The sequence below is a fragment of the Paralichthys olivaceus genome, chromosome 9 (assembly GCF_024713975.1).
Source record: "Paralichthys olivaceus isolate ysfri-2021 chromosome 9, ASM2471397v2, whole genome shotgun sequence".
NCBI lineage: Eukaryota > Metazoa > Chordata > Actinopteri > Pleuronectiformes > Paralichthyidae > Paralichthys > Paralichthys olivaceus.
The window spans coordinates 15,779,528-15,795,690 of NC_091101.1; the positions used below are offsets into that span (position 1 = coordinate 15,779,528).

A 16,163-nucleotide genomic window follows, 5' to 3' on the forward strand; every position below is an offset into this window, starting at 1 on the left:
CCCTGAGTTTATTTGCAATATTACAAATAAATAAATACTAGGTAAAAGTTCTATTCCACAGCTGCTGCCATGCTTAGTAAGAATGCCATATATTCCAAGTGAAATTAATCGTTATATTGTTTTTATTTTAACAGGTGGGTTATAGAGGATATACCATTCAGCACCATGGACAGCGATTGAACAGCGATGGCTTGAGCCAATTTTGTCATATTCAACAAAACCGCCCTTAAAGTATTAACAGGACAAACTGATCACCGAAAATTCATAATAAAATAATACTTAAGTTACATATCTAGTGTAAAGGGATAAATTACATGTTATCTAATGTGACAAAATCAAAAACATTTTGTTAATTTCAAATATCATGAGACCCATAAAATAATTAGTTGTTTTCACAATTACTTAATCTAGAATGGGAGGTTGTTCTTTTGAAAGATGTGATTCTGACAAATGCTGTATAAAAAATAGATACATGTAAGTATAAAGTTTAATGTGCACACTGTAAGTGATGTTAAGCTGATGTCTTGAAAAGGTCAGTAAACTACATATTTATTAAAGAAAAGGTTCAACTTTCAACCAGTTAAGGAAAAGGATAACATGTTAAAGGTGGTGATAAACATCTGACAAAAAATACCATTTTATCAAACTATGGTTCAAAATTGCAGGTCGCCCAAGCACAGATGTTTAGTGAACCCGTATTTCAGCAAGTGCATCACTGAATGAAAGCTTTGATTTATATGATGAGAGTAAAAGATAAAGCTATGCCCCAAAATGAATGATCGATGCAGGTATATTTTGTCATCAAAGATTAACAGTAATTATACATTTCAATATAACATAGAGATGAAAGGCCGATGAGCGGTTTGGTACAAAATGTCTATTGGTTGACAAAAAAATGTACTTGGATTCTATGTTAAGAGTGACTTTTTAATAATAATTAAAGACCATGTATTAGTGTAATGCAGGTCTGAGTTACACAATGCCATGTATTTAAATGTGAAAGGAAAAAAGTTCACCTCATATTTTCACAGGTAAGTTAAATACCACAGGTAAGTCCCCTGTGCTTAAAAAAAAACTACAGTAAAAGTAGGCCTATTTGCTTCTGCTACAACTTTAGGAGGTACAGAAAATACCAACATTTACATAAAAGGTTGCTTCAAATTCATGATGATGAGTGGCCATAATCAGCTTTAAATGTTACATTTAAAATGTATGCCGCCTACCTCTGGAGAATCATCTGGTGTACCAAACACATCAGCAAAGTCAGAAGGACTTTTCCTCAGAGTCTGGTCAGCAGGCAGTGTGTTGTCATTGTAAGATGTCACGAACTTAAAGTCACTGGTTCTGGAACCTGTTGTCAGGTAGGCGTCATAATTGTAAGTGCTGCGTAAAGTTCCTGTGCCATCAACATCTGCGTAATTAGGAGGGAGATAAGCGCTGGGGATGGCGACAGCTCCGTCAAACAACATTCTGGGTTTTCTCCTGCGACAAAACCTCACACCGAGGATGATGATGATGAAGGTCAGGAAGAAGGTGGAGACAGAGACCAGCGCGATGATCAGGTAAGAGGTCAGTTTGGAATTCTTCTCATCATAAGAAATGTCCTTCAGCTCTGGCACCTCAGCCAAGTTATCAGAAATAAGTAAATACATGGAACAGGTGGCAGACAGAGAGGGCTGTCCGTTATCTTTCACCGCCACAATAAGATTCTGTTTCATGCTGTCAGACTCAGAAATGTCCCGCTGTGTCCTGATCTCTCCGCTGTGGACACCGATAGTGAAAAGTCCCGGATCAGTGGATTTGACTATATGATAGGACAGCCAGGCGTTCTGTCCGGAGTCCGCGTCCACCGCGATCACTTTGGACACCAGAGAGCCTCCGTGTGCAGCTTTGGGGACCAGCTCGGTCATGAAGGAGTTGCCCTCCGGGGCGGGGTACAGTATCTGAGGAGAGTTGTCGTTCACATCTGATATGAACACGCTGACGGTCACGTTGCTGCTGAGCGGAGGAGAACCGTTGTCTCTGGCCATCACGTGGACTTTAAAGCTCCTGAACTGTTCATAATCAAACGACCTCACAGCGTGGATCACCCCCGTGTCTCCGTTCACTGACAGATAGGAGGACACCGGGGCACCGTTCACCTCACCAGCTAACAGAGAATAAACCACTGTACCGTTTTGTCTCCAGTCGGGGTCTCGAGCAGTAACGGAACATAAAGTGGAGCCAGGTTTGTTATTTTCACTCACATATGCGCTGTAGGACTGTTCCTCAAACACAGGGGGGTTGTCGTTGATGTCAGCTACAGATAACTGAACAGTTTTAGAGGAGGACAGAGGTGGAGAGCCCTCGTCAGTGGCAGTGATTGTAATGTTGTAATCTGACACTAGTTCACGGTCCAGTTGTCCTGTGGTCACCAGAGAATAATAGTTTTTAATAGAAGGAACTAACTTAAAAGGAACATTTTGTTGAATGGAGCAGCGAACCTTTTGGTTACTATCAGAATCTGCATCCTGCACGTTAATGATGCCCACCTCTGTACCAGGTGACACGTTCTCAGGTATGGGGTTACTCAGGGATTTTAAATATATAACTGGAGCATTGTCGTTCACATCAGTAACATCAATTATAACTTTAGCGTAAGATGTTAGTCCTAAACCATCCTTAGCTTGAATTCTCATTTCAAAAGAACTTCTTTCTTCAAAGTCAATCACACCGGTTACTGTAATTTCTCCTGTTTTAGGATCAATTGAAAATAATTTGACGTCGTCATCCGACACGTGACCGATTTGATAATTTACGTCTCCATTCACTCCTTCGTCTGCGTCAGTAGCACTGACATTAATCACTACGGTATCAGGAGGAGGGTTTTCAGGCAGACTGGCTTTATAAACGGCCTGACTGAACACTGGGGCGTTATCATTAGCATCCAGCACAGTGACGTGTATAACTACGGTACCTGATCTCTGAGGAGAGCCGCCATCTAGAGCTGTCAGAAGCAGATTAATCTCGTTTTGCTTTTCACGATCGAGTTTATTCTCCAATACAAGCTCCACCTGGTTATTATCAACAGCGAGAATAAAGTGGTCATTCTTTTGCAGGTTGTACCTCTGAACAGTATTTTGACCTATATCTGCGTCATGGGCCTCCTCGATAGAGAAGCGGTTTCCCTTCTCAGCTGACTCGCTTATTTCCATTTCAATCAAATTCTGTCTAAATTTTGGAGAGTTGTCATTTACATCTTGAACATGAAGACTGACACGATGAAGCTGCAGAGGATTTTCTAACACCAGATCTACTTTGAGAACACACGACGGTTTCTTTCCACAAAGGCTTTCTCTGTCGATTCTCTCCGTGGTGATCAAATCCCCGTTATTCAGATTCATGTCACAGTACCGTTTACGTGTCCCTTCAATATCGACCCGGGCCTTTCGAGATGATAAGGTCCTCATATCAAGACCGAGATCCTTTGCTACATTTCCAATAACAGACCCTCGTTTCATCTCTTCTGGTGTAGAATAACTCAGGTCTCCATAAACGAGTTGCAGCGTTAGAATAACGGAAACGAAGCAGAGAGTGGGACGAAGTGCTGAAAATCCTTTGTCTCCCATCCCGACTCAAAACGCGTCCTTAGCCTGTAAAACTTATATCCGGTGCAAAAACGCAATATGTAGAAAAGATATCAATAATCCAAAACTTAATGTCACGATGAAACACGACAAAACATACTCGAGGATTTAACTGCTTCTCTGGAAAATTACACCCGATTCCCATGCAGCAGTAGTGGGTGGAGTGGTGTGTGTTCATTGTCTGTAAGCCAACAGCGACACCAGCAGTCATATTTTTATCTTTACATCTGCACAATTGACCAGTCTTACAAAGCACTAGATTGGTGTCTTTGAAAATGCCACTATGACAAATAGTCATACTCACTACTGGATATACTTCACTCTATGTGTACAATAAACGTTACAGACACATTATTGTGTATAAGTGGTTAAAACCATTTCATTCAACTCTGACAAAACTCTGATCTATTCATAATTGGCTCAGGGTTACAGTTCTTGGTGGTTGTTGTCCCAAGTATACACCAAACCTTAATGGAACTCAGTTTGTAGCCTTCAAAAGGCTTCGGCACAGTAACAAATGATAGCTTTGATTGTGTTGCGTCAAAGTGTTAGAATGTGGTTTGTCAACAGAAACTATGGAAATAATTCTAATTTTAAAGAAAAAAAAAACGTAGAGAACTATCAATTACATATAATAATGAAGCATGTACCAACATTGTAAAAATCAAACTGAGTGTGATGCCTGCTTATCAAGATGTTAGCCAGCATTCATTTAAATTAAAGTAATCTCAGTAATAACAATTTATTATTATTATTATCAACATTATTATTAGTAGTAGTAGTAGTAGAAGTAGTTTTTGTAATTACAGCTGTAGTTTATGTGATTACATCAATTATTTTGTGAGATCATTAAGATTGTTTCAGCACCATGGACAGAGGCTGTCAGATATGACAGGGCTAAAAGCACAAATAAAATAAAAAGCTATATTTTTCTAATGGCAAAATGCAAGTCAAACATTTAACGAAAGTAAATACAGACTGATGCTAGGGCCTGAGGTGATGGTGGACTGATTCTGAACTATATGTCCACTTATCACTTGATTATAGGCGACCAACAAATTTGTATCAGTTGAAAATGAATCGTGCATCTAAGAACGGGAAGCTTAAAAATGTTGAAAGCCTGCGCAAAAACCTTCAATAAAAAGTACTGCTCCTTCAACAGTCGTCATTTCACAAAGGTGTGAATATGATCGGAGCAGTTTGTCCGCAAGTCCAAGTGTCTCTGAGAGACAAGCAAGTTGGAAAACATAGGCGCGTTAGTTCCTCTACATTAAATACAGAATGAAGTCAATGAATGTAATCAAACAGGTACAGGTTTCAGAAACCAACACAAGTTATTTGTCGGGAGTTATTGTTGTAAAATGAGGACCAAGTTGAAAAGAGAGACAACCGAGTAAAAAAAAACGTTTATCAATGATATTAGAAACGGTGACTGTTATGGATAGGAAAAGTTTAAATTATGTTAAAAAGTTGCTGACGTCGCCTTGTATGAAATGTATGAAGAAAATTAAGTCTCAATTCCTTCAGAGGACATTTCAATTCAACAACTGTTGAACACTTACATTTTGGACGAAAAGTAGAAATAAACGGACACACAAAAAAAGAACGTAAATATGCATCAGCCTTGACCAGCAAAGGAATTTGATCAGTTCCTACCTCTAAAGAGGTCCCCAGGTCTTCAAACGCATCAGCAAAGTCTGAAGGACTTTTCCTCAGAGTCTGGTCAGCAGGCAGGGTGTTGTCATTGTAAGATGTCACGAACTTAAAGTCACTGGTTCGAGAACCTGTTGTCAGGTAGGCGTCATAATTATAAGTGCTGCGTAAAGTTCCTGTGCCATCAACATCTGCGTAATTAGGAGGGAGATAAGCGCTGGGGATGGCGACAGCTCCGTCAAACAACATTCTGGGTTTTCTCCTGCGACAAAACCTCACACCCAGGATGATGATGATGAAGGTCAGGAAGAAGGTGGAGACAGAGACCAGCGCGATGATCAGGTAAGAGGTCAGTTTGGAATTTTTCTCATCATAAGAAATGTCCTTCAGCTCTGGCACCTCAGCCAAGTTATCAGAAATAAGTAAATACATGGAACAGGTGGCAGACAGAGAGGGCTGTCCGTTATCTTTCACCGCCACAATAAGGTTCTGTTTCATGCTGTCAGACTCAGAAATGTCCCGCTGTGTCCTGATCTCTCCGCTGTGGACACCAATAGTGAAAAGTCCCGGATCAGTGGATTTGACTATATGATAGGACAGCCAGGCGTTCTGTCCGGAGTCCGCGTCCACCGCGATCACTTTAGACACCAGAGAGCCTCCGTGTGCAGCTTTGGGGACCAGCTCGGTCATGAAGGAGTTGCCCTCCGGGGCGGGGTACAGTATCTGAGGAGAGTTGTCGTTCACATCCGATATGAACACGCTGACGGTCACGTTGCTGCTGAGCGGAGGAGAACCGTTGTCTCTGGCCATCACGTGGACTTTAAAGCTCCTGAACTGTTCAAAATCAAACGACCTCACAGCGTGGATCACCCCCGTGTCTCCGTTCACTGACAGATAGGAGGACACCGGGGCACCGTTCACCTCACCAGCTAACAGAGAATAAACCACTGTACCGTTTTGTCTCCAGTCGGGGTCCCGAGCAGTAACGGAACATAAAGTGGAGCCAGGTTTGTTATTTTCAGTCACATATGCGCTGTAGGACTGTTCCTCAAACACAGGTGGGTTGTCGTTGATGTCAGCTACAGATAACTGAACAGTTTTAGAGGAGGACAGAGGTGGAGAGCCCTCGTCAGTGGCAGTGATTGTAATGTTGTAATCTGACACTAGTTCACGGTCCAGTTGTCCTGTGGACACCAGAGAATAATAGTTTTTAATAGAAGGAACTAACTTAAAAGGGACATTTTGTTGAATGGAGCAGCGAACATTTTGGTTCGTATCCAAATCTGCATCCTGCACGTTAATGATGCCCACCTCTGAACCAGGTGACACGTTCTCAGGTATGGGGTTACTCAGGGATTTTAAATATATAACTGGAGCATTGTCGTTCACATCAGTAACATCTATTATAACTTTAGCGTAAGATGTTAGTCCTAAACCATCTTTAGCTTTCACTCTCATTTCAAAAGAACTTCTTTCTTCAAAGTCAGTCACACCAGTTACTATAATTTGTCCCGTTTTAGAATCGATAGAAAACATATTTATCTCATCGTCCGACACGTGACCAAACTGATACGTCACATCTCCATTCACGCCTTCATCTGCATCAGTAGCACTGACATTAATCACTACGGTATCAGGAGGAGAGTTTTCAGGCAGACTGGCTTTATAAACGGCCTGACTGAACACGGGGGCGTTATCATTAGCATCCAGCACAGTGACGTGTATAACTACGGTACCTGATCTCTGAGGAGAGCCGCCATCTAGAGCTGTCAGAAGCAAATTAATCTCCTTTTGTTTCTCTCGATCAAGTGTATTTTCCAATACAAGTTCAACCTTGTTATTATCAACAGCGAGAATAAAGTTTTCATTCTTTTGCAGGTTGTACCTCTGAACAGTATTTTGACCTATATCTGCGTCATGGGCCTCCTCGATAGAGAAGCGGTTTCCTTTATCTGCTGACTCGCTTATTTCCATTTCTATCAAATTGTCATTGAATTGCGGCGAGTTGTCGTTTACATCTTGAACATGAAGACTCACACGATGAAGCTCCAAAGGATTTTCTAACACCAGATCTACTTTCAGAACACACGATGGTTTTTTTCCACAAAGGCTTTCTCTGTCGATTCTGTCCGTGGTGATCAAATCACCAGTGTTCAAATTAATATCACAGTACCGTTTCCGATTTCCACCAAAGTCTACACGGGTCTGTCTGGAAGATAAGGTTCTGAGATCAATACCGAGATCCTTTGCTACATTTCCAATAACAGATCCTCGTTTCATCTCCTCTGGTGTAGAATAACTCAGGTCTCCATAAACGAGGTGCAGCGTTAGAATAAAGGGCACGAAGCAGATGATCGGAGGAAGAGCTATGAATCCTTTGTCTCCCATCCTCAGATAAAACGTGTCCCGAGCCTGCACGACTTGGTGTCCAGTACAAAAGAATAAAACTGATGGAAAAGGTTTCAATAATCCAGCACTGAAAGGCACGACGAAACACGACTAAATATTTTCGAGGATTTAACTGGCTCTGCGGGATATTACAAGCGATTCCCACGTAGTAACCCTGGGTGGAGTGGTGTGCATTTAAAGTCTGTCAGGCAACAGCGACACCATCAGTCTCATTTTATCTTTACAGTCGTATAATAGCAAATATTCTTCATAAAGACTAAAATGACCCGTTTCATTCACCTGCCTCCACGTGACTGGTAAATTATCAGATGAGAAAAGCCACAAAGCAAGTGATAATAAGCAAAGCGAAGAAAAAATTGAATTGAAAACAACCAATGTATTACGTCCTCAATATGTTGCCAAGAAGACAACTTAAATACTCTCAGTATTGTTTTAGATGAAGAATAATGGCTCCAGCACAGTACAAAGGCAAGGATCACTATGGACAGTGATTGAAGAAGTATAGGTTACTTATAGAATATCTGCTTTATTAAAAGTACAAATACCACAGTATGCAAAGTAACAGTCCTTAATAAAAGATCTCCTCAAAGTAATATAGAATTAGTATCAACACAGCACTGAAAGTATATCAAATTCCTGTTCTGTTTAAACAAATCCATTGTGATTGTAAGTCACACAATACTATGGAAACCACTGTTTAAATCTTTAATAATGCTTATAAACTTGTTTTAATTTTAAAAACTTAATCTGAAAAGTAACAATGGACTAAAGCTGTCAGATAAATGGGGTGCAGTAAAAATATATATTTCCTTCTGAATGCCGTGGTGCATTTATAATCATAAGTCAAAACATACAGGAATTGAACAATTGACCAAATTACACTTAAACACCTTGTGCCCCTAAAGTTAAAAGCTTATAAGAAAATTGGAGATCTTTGAAAAATAACTACATCACCACCTAGTAGAAAAGGACAAATGACTATAGAATGTTGTCATATTTTTTATGTGAAATTATTATTAAATAATGTATTATAAATATTTCTATTAATTTGTTGTTGAGAGTAATAGAAATATTATAAGAATAAGAAGTACTTTCAATTATTATGCTTTTATTTGGTTTGTTATAATTCTACTTTAGCAGAGTTGCTTAGGACAAAGACAAACATTTTGCTACAGCATGAGCAGCAGTTCAGCACCATGGACAGATACTTTGAGATACTTGTGGCACAAAGAGATCGGTATGTGGATTCTTAATTTGTGTCGACCGTAGACCAGTGTTTTTAGACTCAATGAATGTAATTATTCCCTTTTTACATATGTGCGTACCGTGCACCAAGGTAGAATCAGTTACAGAAACAGCAGATATTCAACGAGTCATTGACACTTAACGGTCATAGATAAAACATGATGCGTGCTGCTGATTGACAAAAACTGCTGGACAACAAACCATTAGAGGATCATGTGCATCACTTCTTTTACTAAAGTAACTCTGCCACGGCCTCACAATTGCACTTGTTCTTGCAATGACCTTCTTCCATGAGGCCCAACTTTTCTGATGTATCAAACAACACATTGGTGTTTCATTTTCTTTACCTAAAATCAATATGGATATATTGAACACAGTCAAAACCTAATAGATTTGAAAAAAAAGTGAACAGAATTGAAAATGTGACATAGCTACTTGTCGGAAAAGACATTAACAGATTGCTTTCATGATACAGAAAACACAAAGTGAATCCATCAAAATACCATATTGACAAGAAACTGAAGGGAAGAGATTGTCTCAAACACATAGCCATACGTGGTTATTGAATACAAAGGGAAACAAATATGAATCTTTCTAATTTTGTTTTATGACTATTGATAAACCAAGTATTTTAGTTCAAAGCACTTTGGAATTTGGGAGACAACTTGTTACTGAGCTCGGGGACCACGAACAACCCAATAAACATCACTTTAAACAAATACACTAATTTAAAAAGCCCCTACCTCTAAAGAGGTCCCCAGGTCTTCAAACGGATCAGCAAAGTCAGAAGGACTTTTCCTCAGAGTCTGGTCAGCAGGCAGTGTGTTGTCATTGTAAGATGTCACGAACTTAAAGTCACTGGTTCGAGAACCTGTTGTCAGGTAGGCGTCATAATTGTAAGTGCTGCGTAAAGTTCCTGTGCCATCAACATCTGCGTAATTAGGAGGGAGATAAGCGCTGGGGATGGCGACAGCTCCGTCAAACAACATTCTGGGTTTTCTCCTGCGACAAAACCTCACACCGAGGATGATGATGATGAAGGTCAGGAAGAAGGTGGAGACAGAGACCAGCGCGATGATCAGGTAAGAAGTCAGTTTGGAATTCTTCTCATCATAAGAAATGTCCTTCAGCTCTGGCACCTCAGCCAAGTTATCAGAAATAAGTAAATACATGGAACAGGTGGCAGACAGAGAGGGCTGTCCGTTATCTTTCACCGCCACAATAAGGTTCTGTTTCATGCTGTCAGACTCAGAAATGTCCCGCTGTGTCCTGATCTCTCCACTGTGGACACCGATAGTGAAAAGTCCCGGATCAGTGGATTTGACTATATGATAGGACAGCCAGGCGTTCTGTCCGGAGTCCGCGTCCACCGCGATCACTTTGGACACCAGAGAGCCTCCGTGTGCAGCTTTGGGGACCAGCTCGGTCATGAAGGAGTTGCCCTCCGGGGCGGGGTACAGTATCTGAGGAGAGTTGTCGTTCACATCCGATATGAACACGCTGACGGTCACGTTGCTGCTGAGCGGAGGAGAACCGTTGTCTCTGGCCATCACGTGGACTTTAAAGCTCCTGAACTGTTCATAATCAAACGACCTCACAGCGTGGATCACCCCCGTGTCTCCGTTCACTGACAGATAGGAGGACACCGGGGCACCGTTCACCTCACCAGCTAACAGAGAATAAACCACTGTACCGTTTTGTCTCCAGTCGGGGTCTCGAGCAGTAACGGAACATAAAGTGGAGCCAGGTTTGTTATTTTCACTCACATATGCGCTGTAGGACTGTTCCTCAAACACAGGTGGGTTGTCGTTGATGTCAGCTACAGATAACTGAACAGTTTTAGAGGAGGACAGAGGTGGAGAGCCCTCGTCAGTGGCAGTGATTGTAATGTTGTAATCTGACACTAGTTCACGGTCCAGTTGTCCTGTGGTCACCAGAGAATAATAGTTTTTAATAGAAGGAACTAACTTAAAAGGGACATTTTGTTGAATGGAGCAGCGAACCTGTCTGTTATTCTCAGAGTCTCTGTCTTGCACGTTAATGATGCCCACCTCTGTACCAGGTGACACGTTCTCAGGTATGGGGTTAGCCAGTGATTTTAAATATATAACTGGAGCATTGTCGTTCACATCAGTAACATCTATTATAACTTTAGCATAAGACGTTAGTCCTAAACCATCCTTAGCTTCAACTCTCATTTCAAAAGAACTCCTTTGTTCAAAGTCAATCACACCAGTTACTCTGATTTCTCCCGTTTTAGATTCGATAGAAAACAAGTTTACGTCGTCGTCAGTCACGTGACCGAAGTCATACGTCACATCTCCATTCACTCCTTCGTCTGCGTCAGTAGCACTGACATTAATCACTACGGTATCAGGAGGAGAGTTTTCAGGCAGACTGGCTTTATAAACGGCCTGACTGAACACTGGGGCGTTATCGTTAGCATCCAGCACAGTGACGTGTATAACTACGGTACCTGATCTCTGAGGAGAGCCACCATCTAGAGCTGTCAGAAGCAGACTAATCTCCTTTTGTTTCTCTCGATCAAGTGTATTTTCCAATACAAGTTCAACCTTGTTATTATCAACAGCGAGAATAAAGTTGTCATTCTTTTGCAGGTTGTACCTCTGAACAGTATTTTGACCTATATCTGCGTCATGGGCCTCCTCGATAGAGAAGCGGTTTCCCTTATCAGCTGACTCGCGTATTTCCATTTCAATCAAATTATTTTTGAATTTTGGAGAATTGTCGTTTACATCTTGAACATGAAGACTCACACGATGGAGTTCCAGAGGATTCTCTAACAGCAGGTCTACCACTAACACACACGACGGTTTCTTGCCACAAAGGTTTTCTCTGTCGATTCTCTCCGTGGTGATCAAATCCCCGGTATTCAGATTCATGTCACAGTAGCGCTGTTGTGTCCCCTCAAAATCAACACGGGCCTTTCGAGAAGACAAGGTCCTCAGATCAATACCGAGATCCTTCGCTATATTTCCAATAACAGATCCTCGTTTCATCTCCTCTTGAATAGAATAACTCAGGTCTCCACAAACTACATTCAGCATTAGAATGAAGGAAACGAAGCAGACGCTCCGACGAAGCGCTGAAAATCCTTTGTCTCCCATCCTGGCACAAAACCTTTCCCTAGCTTGTAAAATGTATCCTTTCCAGTGCGATGAAATAATATCCGTCCAAAAAGAATAATAATGTTACACTTCACAGCAGTGGACTCGACCGAATATGATCGGAAATTTAACCGTTACTCAGAAGAATCTGCTACTGAAATATTCAGTTGAGGTGGGTGGAGTGGTGAGTTTCTATTTCCCGTCAGCCAACAGCGACACCATGAGTGATATTTTCAAATTTACAGTAATGTGCAATAAAATATATTTTCAGATAGTTTCAAACCAAGTTGAGACAATATTCACTCACTGAATATTAACCATTTTTTTACGTAAAAAAACCCTGCAAATGTACCCCTTTCATCGGCTCAACACCAGGTTTGTACATTTTACCACAATACAGTTGAGCGCCTATAAATGTTACTTTTGCTTCAGCTTTAAAGCAGTGATTAAAGCTAGCATGAGCATATTTATCCGACCACCCTTAAGACAAATACAAGTTTTAATAGATGTATTAAAACACTCTGTGTCAAGACAATGGACTGTGGCAATTAAGTTTTACAATAATCCAAAAAATTATCATTTTTATTATTTTTCATAAAGTAAAGCGTAGCTTTCGGAGAAAAACAAATCTCCAACTACGGTTTTTGCCTGAGTTGTCCAGGAGTGTTTCAGCACCACGAAGAGAGACAGTGACGTCTTACATATGCTGTCCACTAAGATCCTTGAAGCTCAGTTGATCTAAAGACTGATCATAGACTCTTCTCATGGGAATTCTGAATTTGAAAAAATACTATTCTCTGATATGAATCTTTTAGTGCTTGGTCAGGAATAGGCTCGCAGCTGTTTCCATCACTTGCTGAAAAATGACAGTGATCAGCTGCGTAACAACGACCTATAATGTTTTAACAGAAACTATAAAGCTTGCCCGAGGGATTCATTCCAAGCTAATAGTTATAATTATGTGACAACTTCAGTCATAAGTATAATGCTGGTTGACATGTTGTTGTTTTTTTACCATGAGGCCTAGTTTGTTTGCTGATAAAGACCAGGTTGAAGAAACTAGTTGTTGTCAAATTATTCACTAGATTGAAAATCGGAACAGCACCAAATACAACATTAGTAGTTTTATAAAATAATTTACCTGAACTATGTATTAAAACTATTTTGACAGGAAATCTTTTAAATAGTAAATTTAATTCTCCGAGATGGGACTTGGGAAAATATATTTAATCAAAAGTGCTACTCATATGATGACATAGGTGAGGTGTGGGCAACAGTACTAGAGAACAAGTGACCAATCGGTTGATATTTAAGGGAAATTATTAATTATGTGCAAAAACCTCCTGGAATGATACAGAGACAGTACAGGGGACAACAGTCAAGGCTCCTTCCATAACTGTTCCTCCAAGGACACCACATTCACTTTATCATTGTGGATTCGGAAACATGTGCTTCAGCAAGATAGAGAGTAAAAGGATTCAAACAAGCCAAAACGTTTAAATACCAATATAGGACTTTGATCAGTTCCTACCTCTAAAGAGGTCCCCAGGTCTTCAAACGGATCAGCAAAGTCAGAAGGACTTTTCCTCAGAGTCTGGTCAGCAGGCAGTGTGTTGTCATTGTAAGATGTCACGAACTTAAAGTCACTGGTTCGAGAACCTGTTGTCAGGTAGGCGTCATAATTGTAAGTGCTGCGTAAAGTTCCTGTGCCATCAACATCTGCGTAATTAGGAGGGAGATAAGCGCTGGGGATGGCGACAGCTCCGTCAAACAACATTCTGGGTTTTCTCCTGCGACAAAACCTCACACCCAGGATGATGATGATGAAGGTCAGGAAGAAGGTGGAGACAGAGACCAGCGCGATGATCAGGTAAGAAGTCAGTTTGGAATTCTTCTCATCATAAGAAATGTCCTTCAGCTCTGGCACCTCAGCCAAGTTATCAGAAATAAGTAAATACATGGAACAGGTGGCAGACAGAGAGGGCTGTCCGTTATCTTTCACCGCCACAATAAGGTTCTGTTTCATGCTGTCAGACTCAGAAATGTCCCGCTGTGTCCTGATCTCTCCGCTGTGGACACCGATAGTGAAAAGTCCCGGATCAGTGGATTTGACTATATGATAGGACAGCCAGGCGTTCTGTCCGGAGTCCGCGTCCACCGCGATCACTTTGGACACCAGAGAGCCTCCGTGTGCAGCTTTGGGGACCAGCTCGGTCATGAAGGAGTTGCCCTCCGGGGCGGGGTACAGTATCTGAGGAGAGTTGTCGTTCACATCCGATATGAACACGCTGACGGTCACGTTGCTGCTGAGCGGAGGAGAACCGTTGTCTCTGGCCATCACGTGGACTTTAAAGCTCCTGAACTGTTCATAATCAAACGACCTCACAGCGTGGATCACCCCCGTGTCTCCGTTCACTGACAGATAGGAGGACACCGGGGCACCGTTCACCTCACCAGCTAACAGAGAATAAACCACTGTACCGTTTTGTCTCCAGTCGGGGTCCCGAGCAGTAACGGAACATAAAGTGGAGCCAGGTTTGTTATTTTCAGTCACATATGCGCTGTAGGACTGTTCCTCAAACACAGGTGGGTTGTCGTTGATGTCAGCTACAGATAACTGAACAGTTTTAGAGGAGGACAGAGGTGGAGAGCCCTCGTCAGTGGCAGTGATTGTAATGTTGTAATCTGACACTAGTTCACGGTCCAGTTGTCCTGTGGTCACCAGAGAATAATAGTTTTTAATAGAAGGAACTAACTTAAAAGGGACATTTTGTTGAATGGAGCAGCGAACCTTTTGGTTACTATCAGAATCTGCATCCTGCACGTTAATGATGCCCACCTCTGTACCAGGTGACACGTTCTCAGGTATGGGGTTACTCAGAGATTTTAAATATATAACTGGAGCATTGTCATTCACATCAGTAACATCTATTATAACTTTAGCGTAAGACGTTAGTCCTAAACCATCTTTAGCTTCAACCCTCATATCAAAAGAACTTCTTTCTTCAAAGTCAATCACACCAGTTACTGTAATTTGTCCCGTTTTGTGATCAATAGAAAACACGTTTACATCGTCGTCAGTCAGGTGACCAAAGTCATACGTCACATCTCCATTCACGCCTTCGTCTGCGTCAGTAGCACTGACATTAATCACTACGGTTTCAGGAGGAGAGTTTTCAGGCAGACTGGCTTTATAAACGGCCTGACTGAACACTGGGGCGTTATCATTAGCATCCAGCACAGTGACGTGTATAACTACGGTACCTGATCTCTGAGGAGAGCCACCATCTAGAGCTGTAAGGAGCAGATTAATCTCCTTTTGTTTCTCTCGATCGAGTTTATTCTCCAATACAAGTTCAACCTTGTTATTATCAACAGTGAGAATAAAGTTTTCATTCTTTTGCAGGTTGTACCTCTGAACAGTATTTTGACCTATATCTGCGTCATGGGCCTCCTCGATAGAGAAGCGGTTTCCCTTCTCAGCTGACTCGCTTATTTCCATTTCTATCAAATTCTTTTTGAATTTTGGCGAGTTATCATTTATATCTTGAACATGAAGACTCACACGATGAAGCTCCAGAGGATTTTCTAACACCAGATCTACTTTCAGAACACACGACGGTTTCTTGCCACAAAGGCTTTCTCTGTCGATTCTCCCCGTGGTGATCAAATCCCCGGTATTCAGATTCATGTCACAGTACCGTTTCCGAGTCCCTTCAATATCAACACGGGCCTTTCGAGAAGATAACGTCCTCAAATCAAGTCCGAGATCCTTCGCTATATTTCCAATTACTGACTCGCGCTTCATCTCCTCTGGAGAAGAATAGCTCAAATCTCCGTAGACGAGATGCAGCGTTACAATAAAGAAAAAGCACCAGAAGATTGGACGAAGCGCTGAAAATCCTTTGTCTCCCATCCTCGAAAAAATACGTTCTACGTTTGAACAAATGATTGTCCCTAAGAAACCAAATCCGTTGCAAAGCAGAGTAAAAAAAACTATATATTTCACAGCAGCGAGCACGATGAAAAATTGCCGTGGAAACAATGGGTTTCTTCCAACTGTATTTGATGCAGTAACGGTGGGTGGAGATGTCTGTACTGC

At 41.4% G+C, this 16,163-nt stretch overlaps 4 protein-coding genes across 5 annotated transcripts in view; all 4 read right to left on the minus strand.

Moving 5' to 3' along the window:
• LOC109648067 (protocadherin gamma-A11-like) overlaps positions 1 to 7,802 on the minus strand; it is a 225,240-nt gene extending 217,438 nt beyond the window's left edge. Inside the window, exon 1 of one of the 2 annotated variants that reach the window (XM_069531630.1) lies at positions 5,283 to 7,802. In XM_069531630.1, the coding sequence (XP_069387731.1) occupies positions 5,283 to 7,667 (2,385 nt within the window). In that variant the 5' untranslated portion in view covers positions 7,668 to 7,802. The remainder of the gene's footprint in view (positions 1 to 5,282) is intronic. The other variant, XM_069531650.1, reaches the window with a different exon arrangement.
• LOC138411513 (protocadherin gamma-A12-like) lies at positions 1,106 to 3,986 on the minus strand. Its single transcript, XM_069532070.1, has 2 exons — positions 1,224 to 3,986; positions 1,106 to 1,111 (listed from the first exon to the last, which is right to left on the minus strand). Exons 1-2 carry the CDS (start codon positions 3,606 to 3,608, stop codon positions 1,106 to 1,108), a joined length of 2,391 nt encoding a protein of 796 aa, XP_069388171.1. The 5' UTR covers positions 3,609 to 3,986.
• A 509-nt stretch (positions 7,803 to 8,311) lies between the features above and the next one.
• On the minus strand, positions 8,312 to 12,423 carry LOC138411414 (protocadherin gamma-A12-like). The gene is made up of 2 exons (XM_069531674.1): positions 9,677 to 12,423; positions 8,312 to 9,280 (listed from the first exon to the last, which is right to left on the minus strand). Exons 1-2 carry the CDS (start codon positions 12,059 to 12,061, stop codon positions 9,248 to 9,250), a joined length of 2,418 nt encoding a protein of 805 aa, XP_069387775.1. The 5' UTR covers positions 12,062 to 12,423; the 3' UTR covers positions 8,312 to 9,247.
• Positions 12,424 to 13,446: 1,023 nt separating this feature from the next.
• On the minus strand, positions 13,447 to 16,163 carry LOC138411487 (protocadherin gamma-A12-like). The gene has a single exon (XM_069531960.1). It carries the CDS (start codon positions 15,975 to 15,977, stop codon positions 13,515 to 13,517), a length of 2,463 nt encoding a protein of 820 aa, XP_069388061.1. The 5' UTR covers positions 15,978 to 16,163; the 3' UTR covers positions 13,447 to 13,514.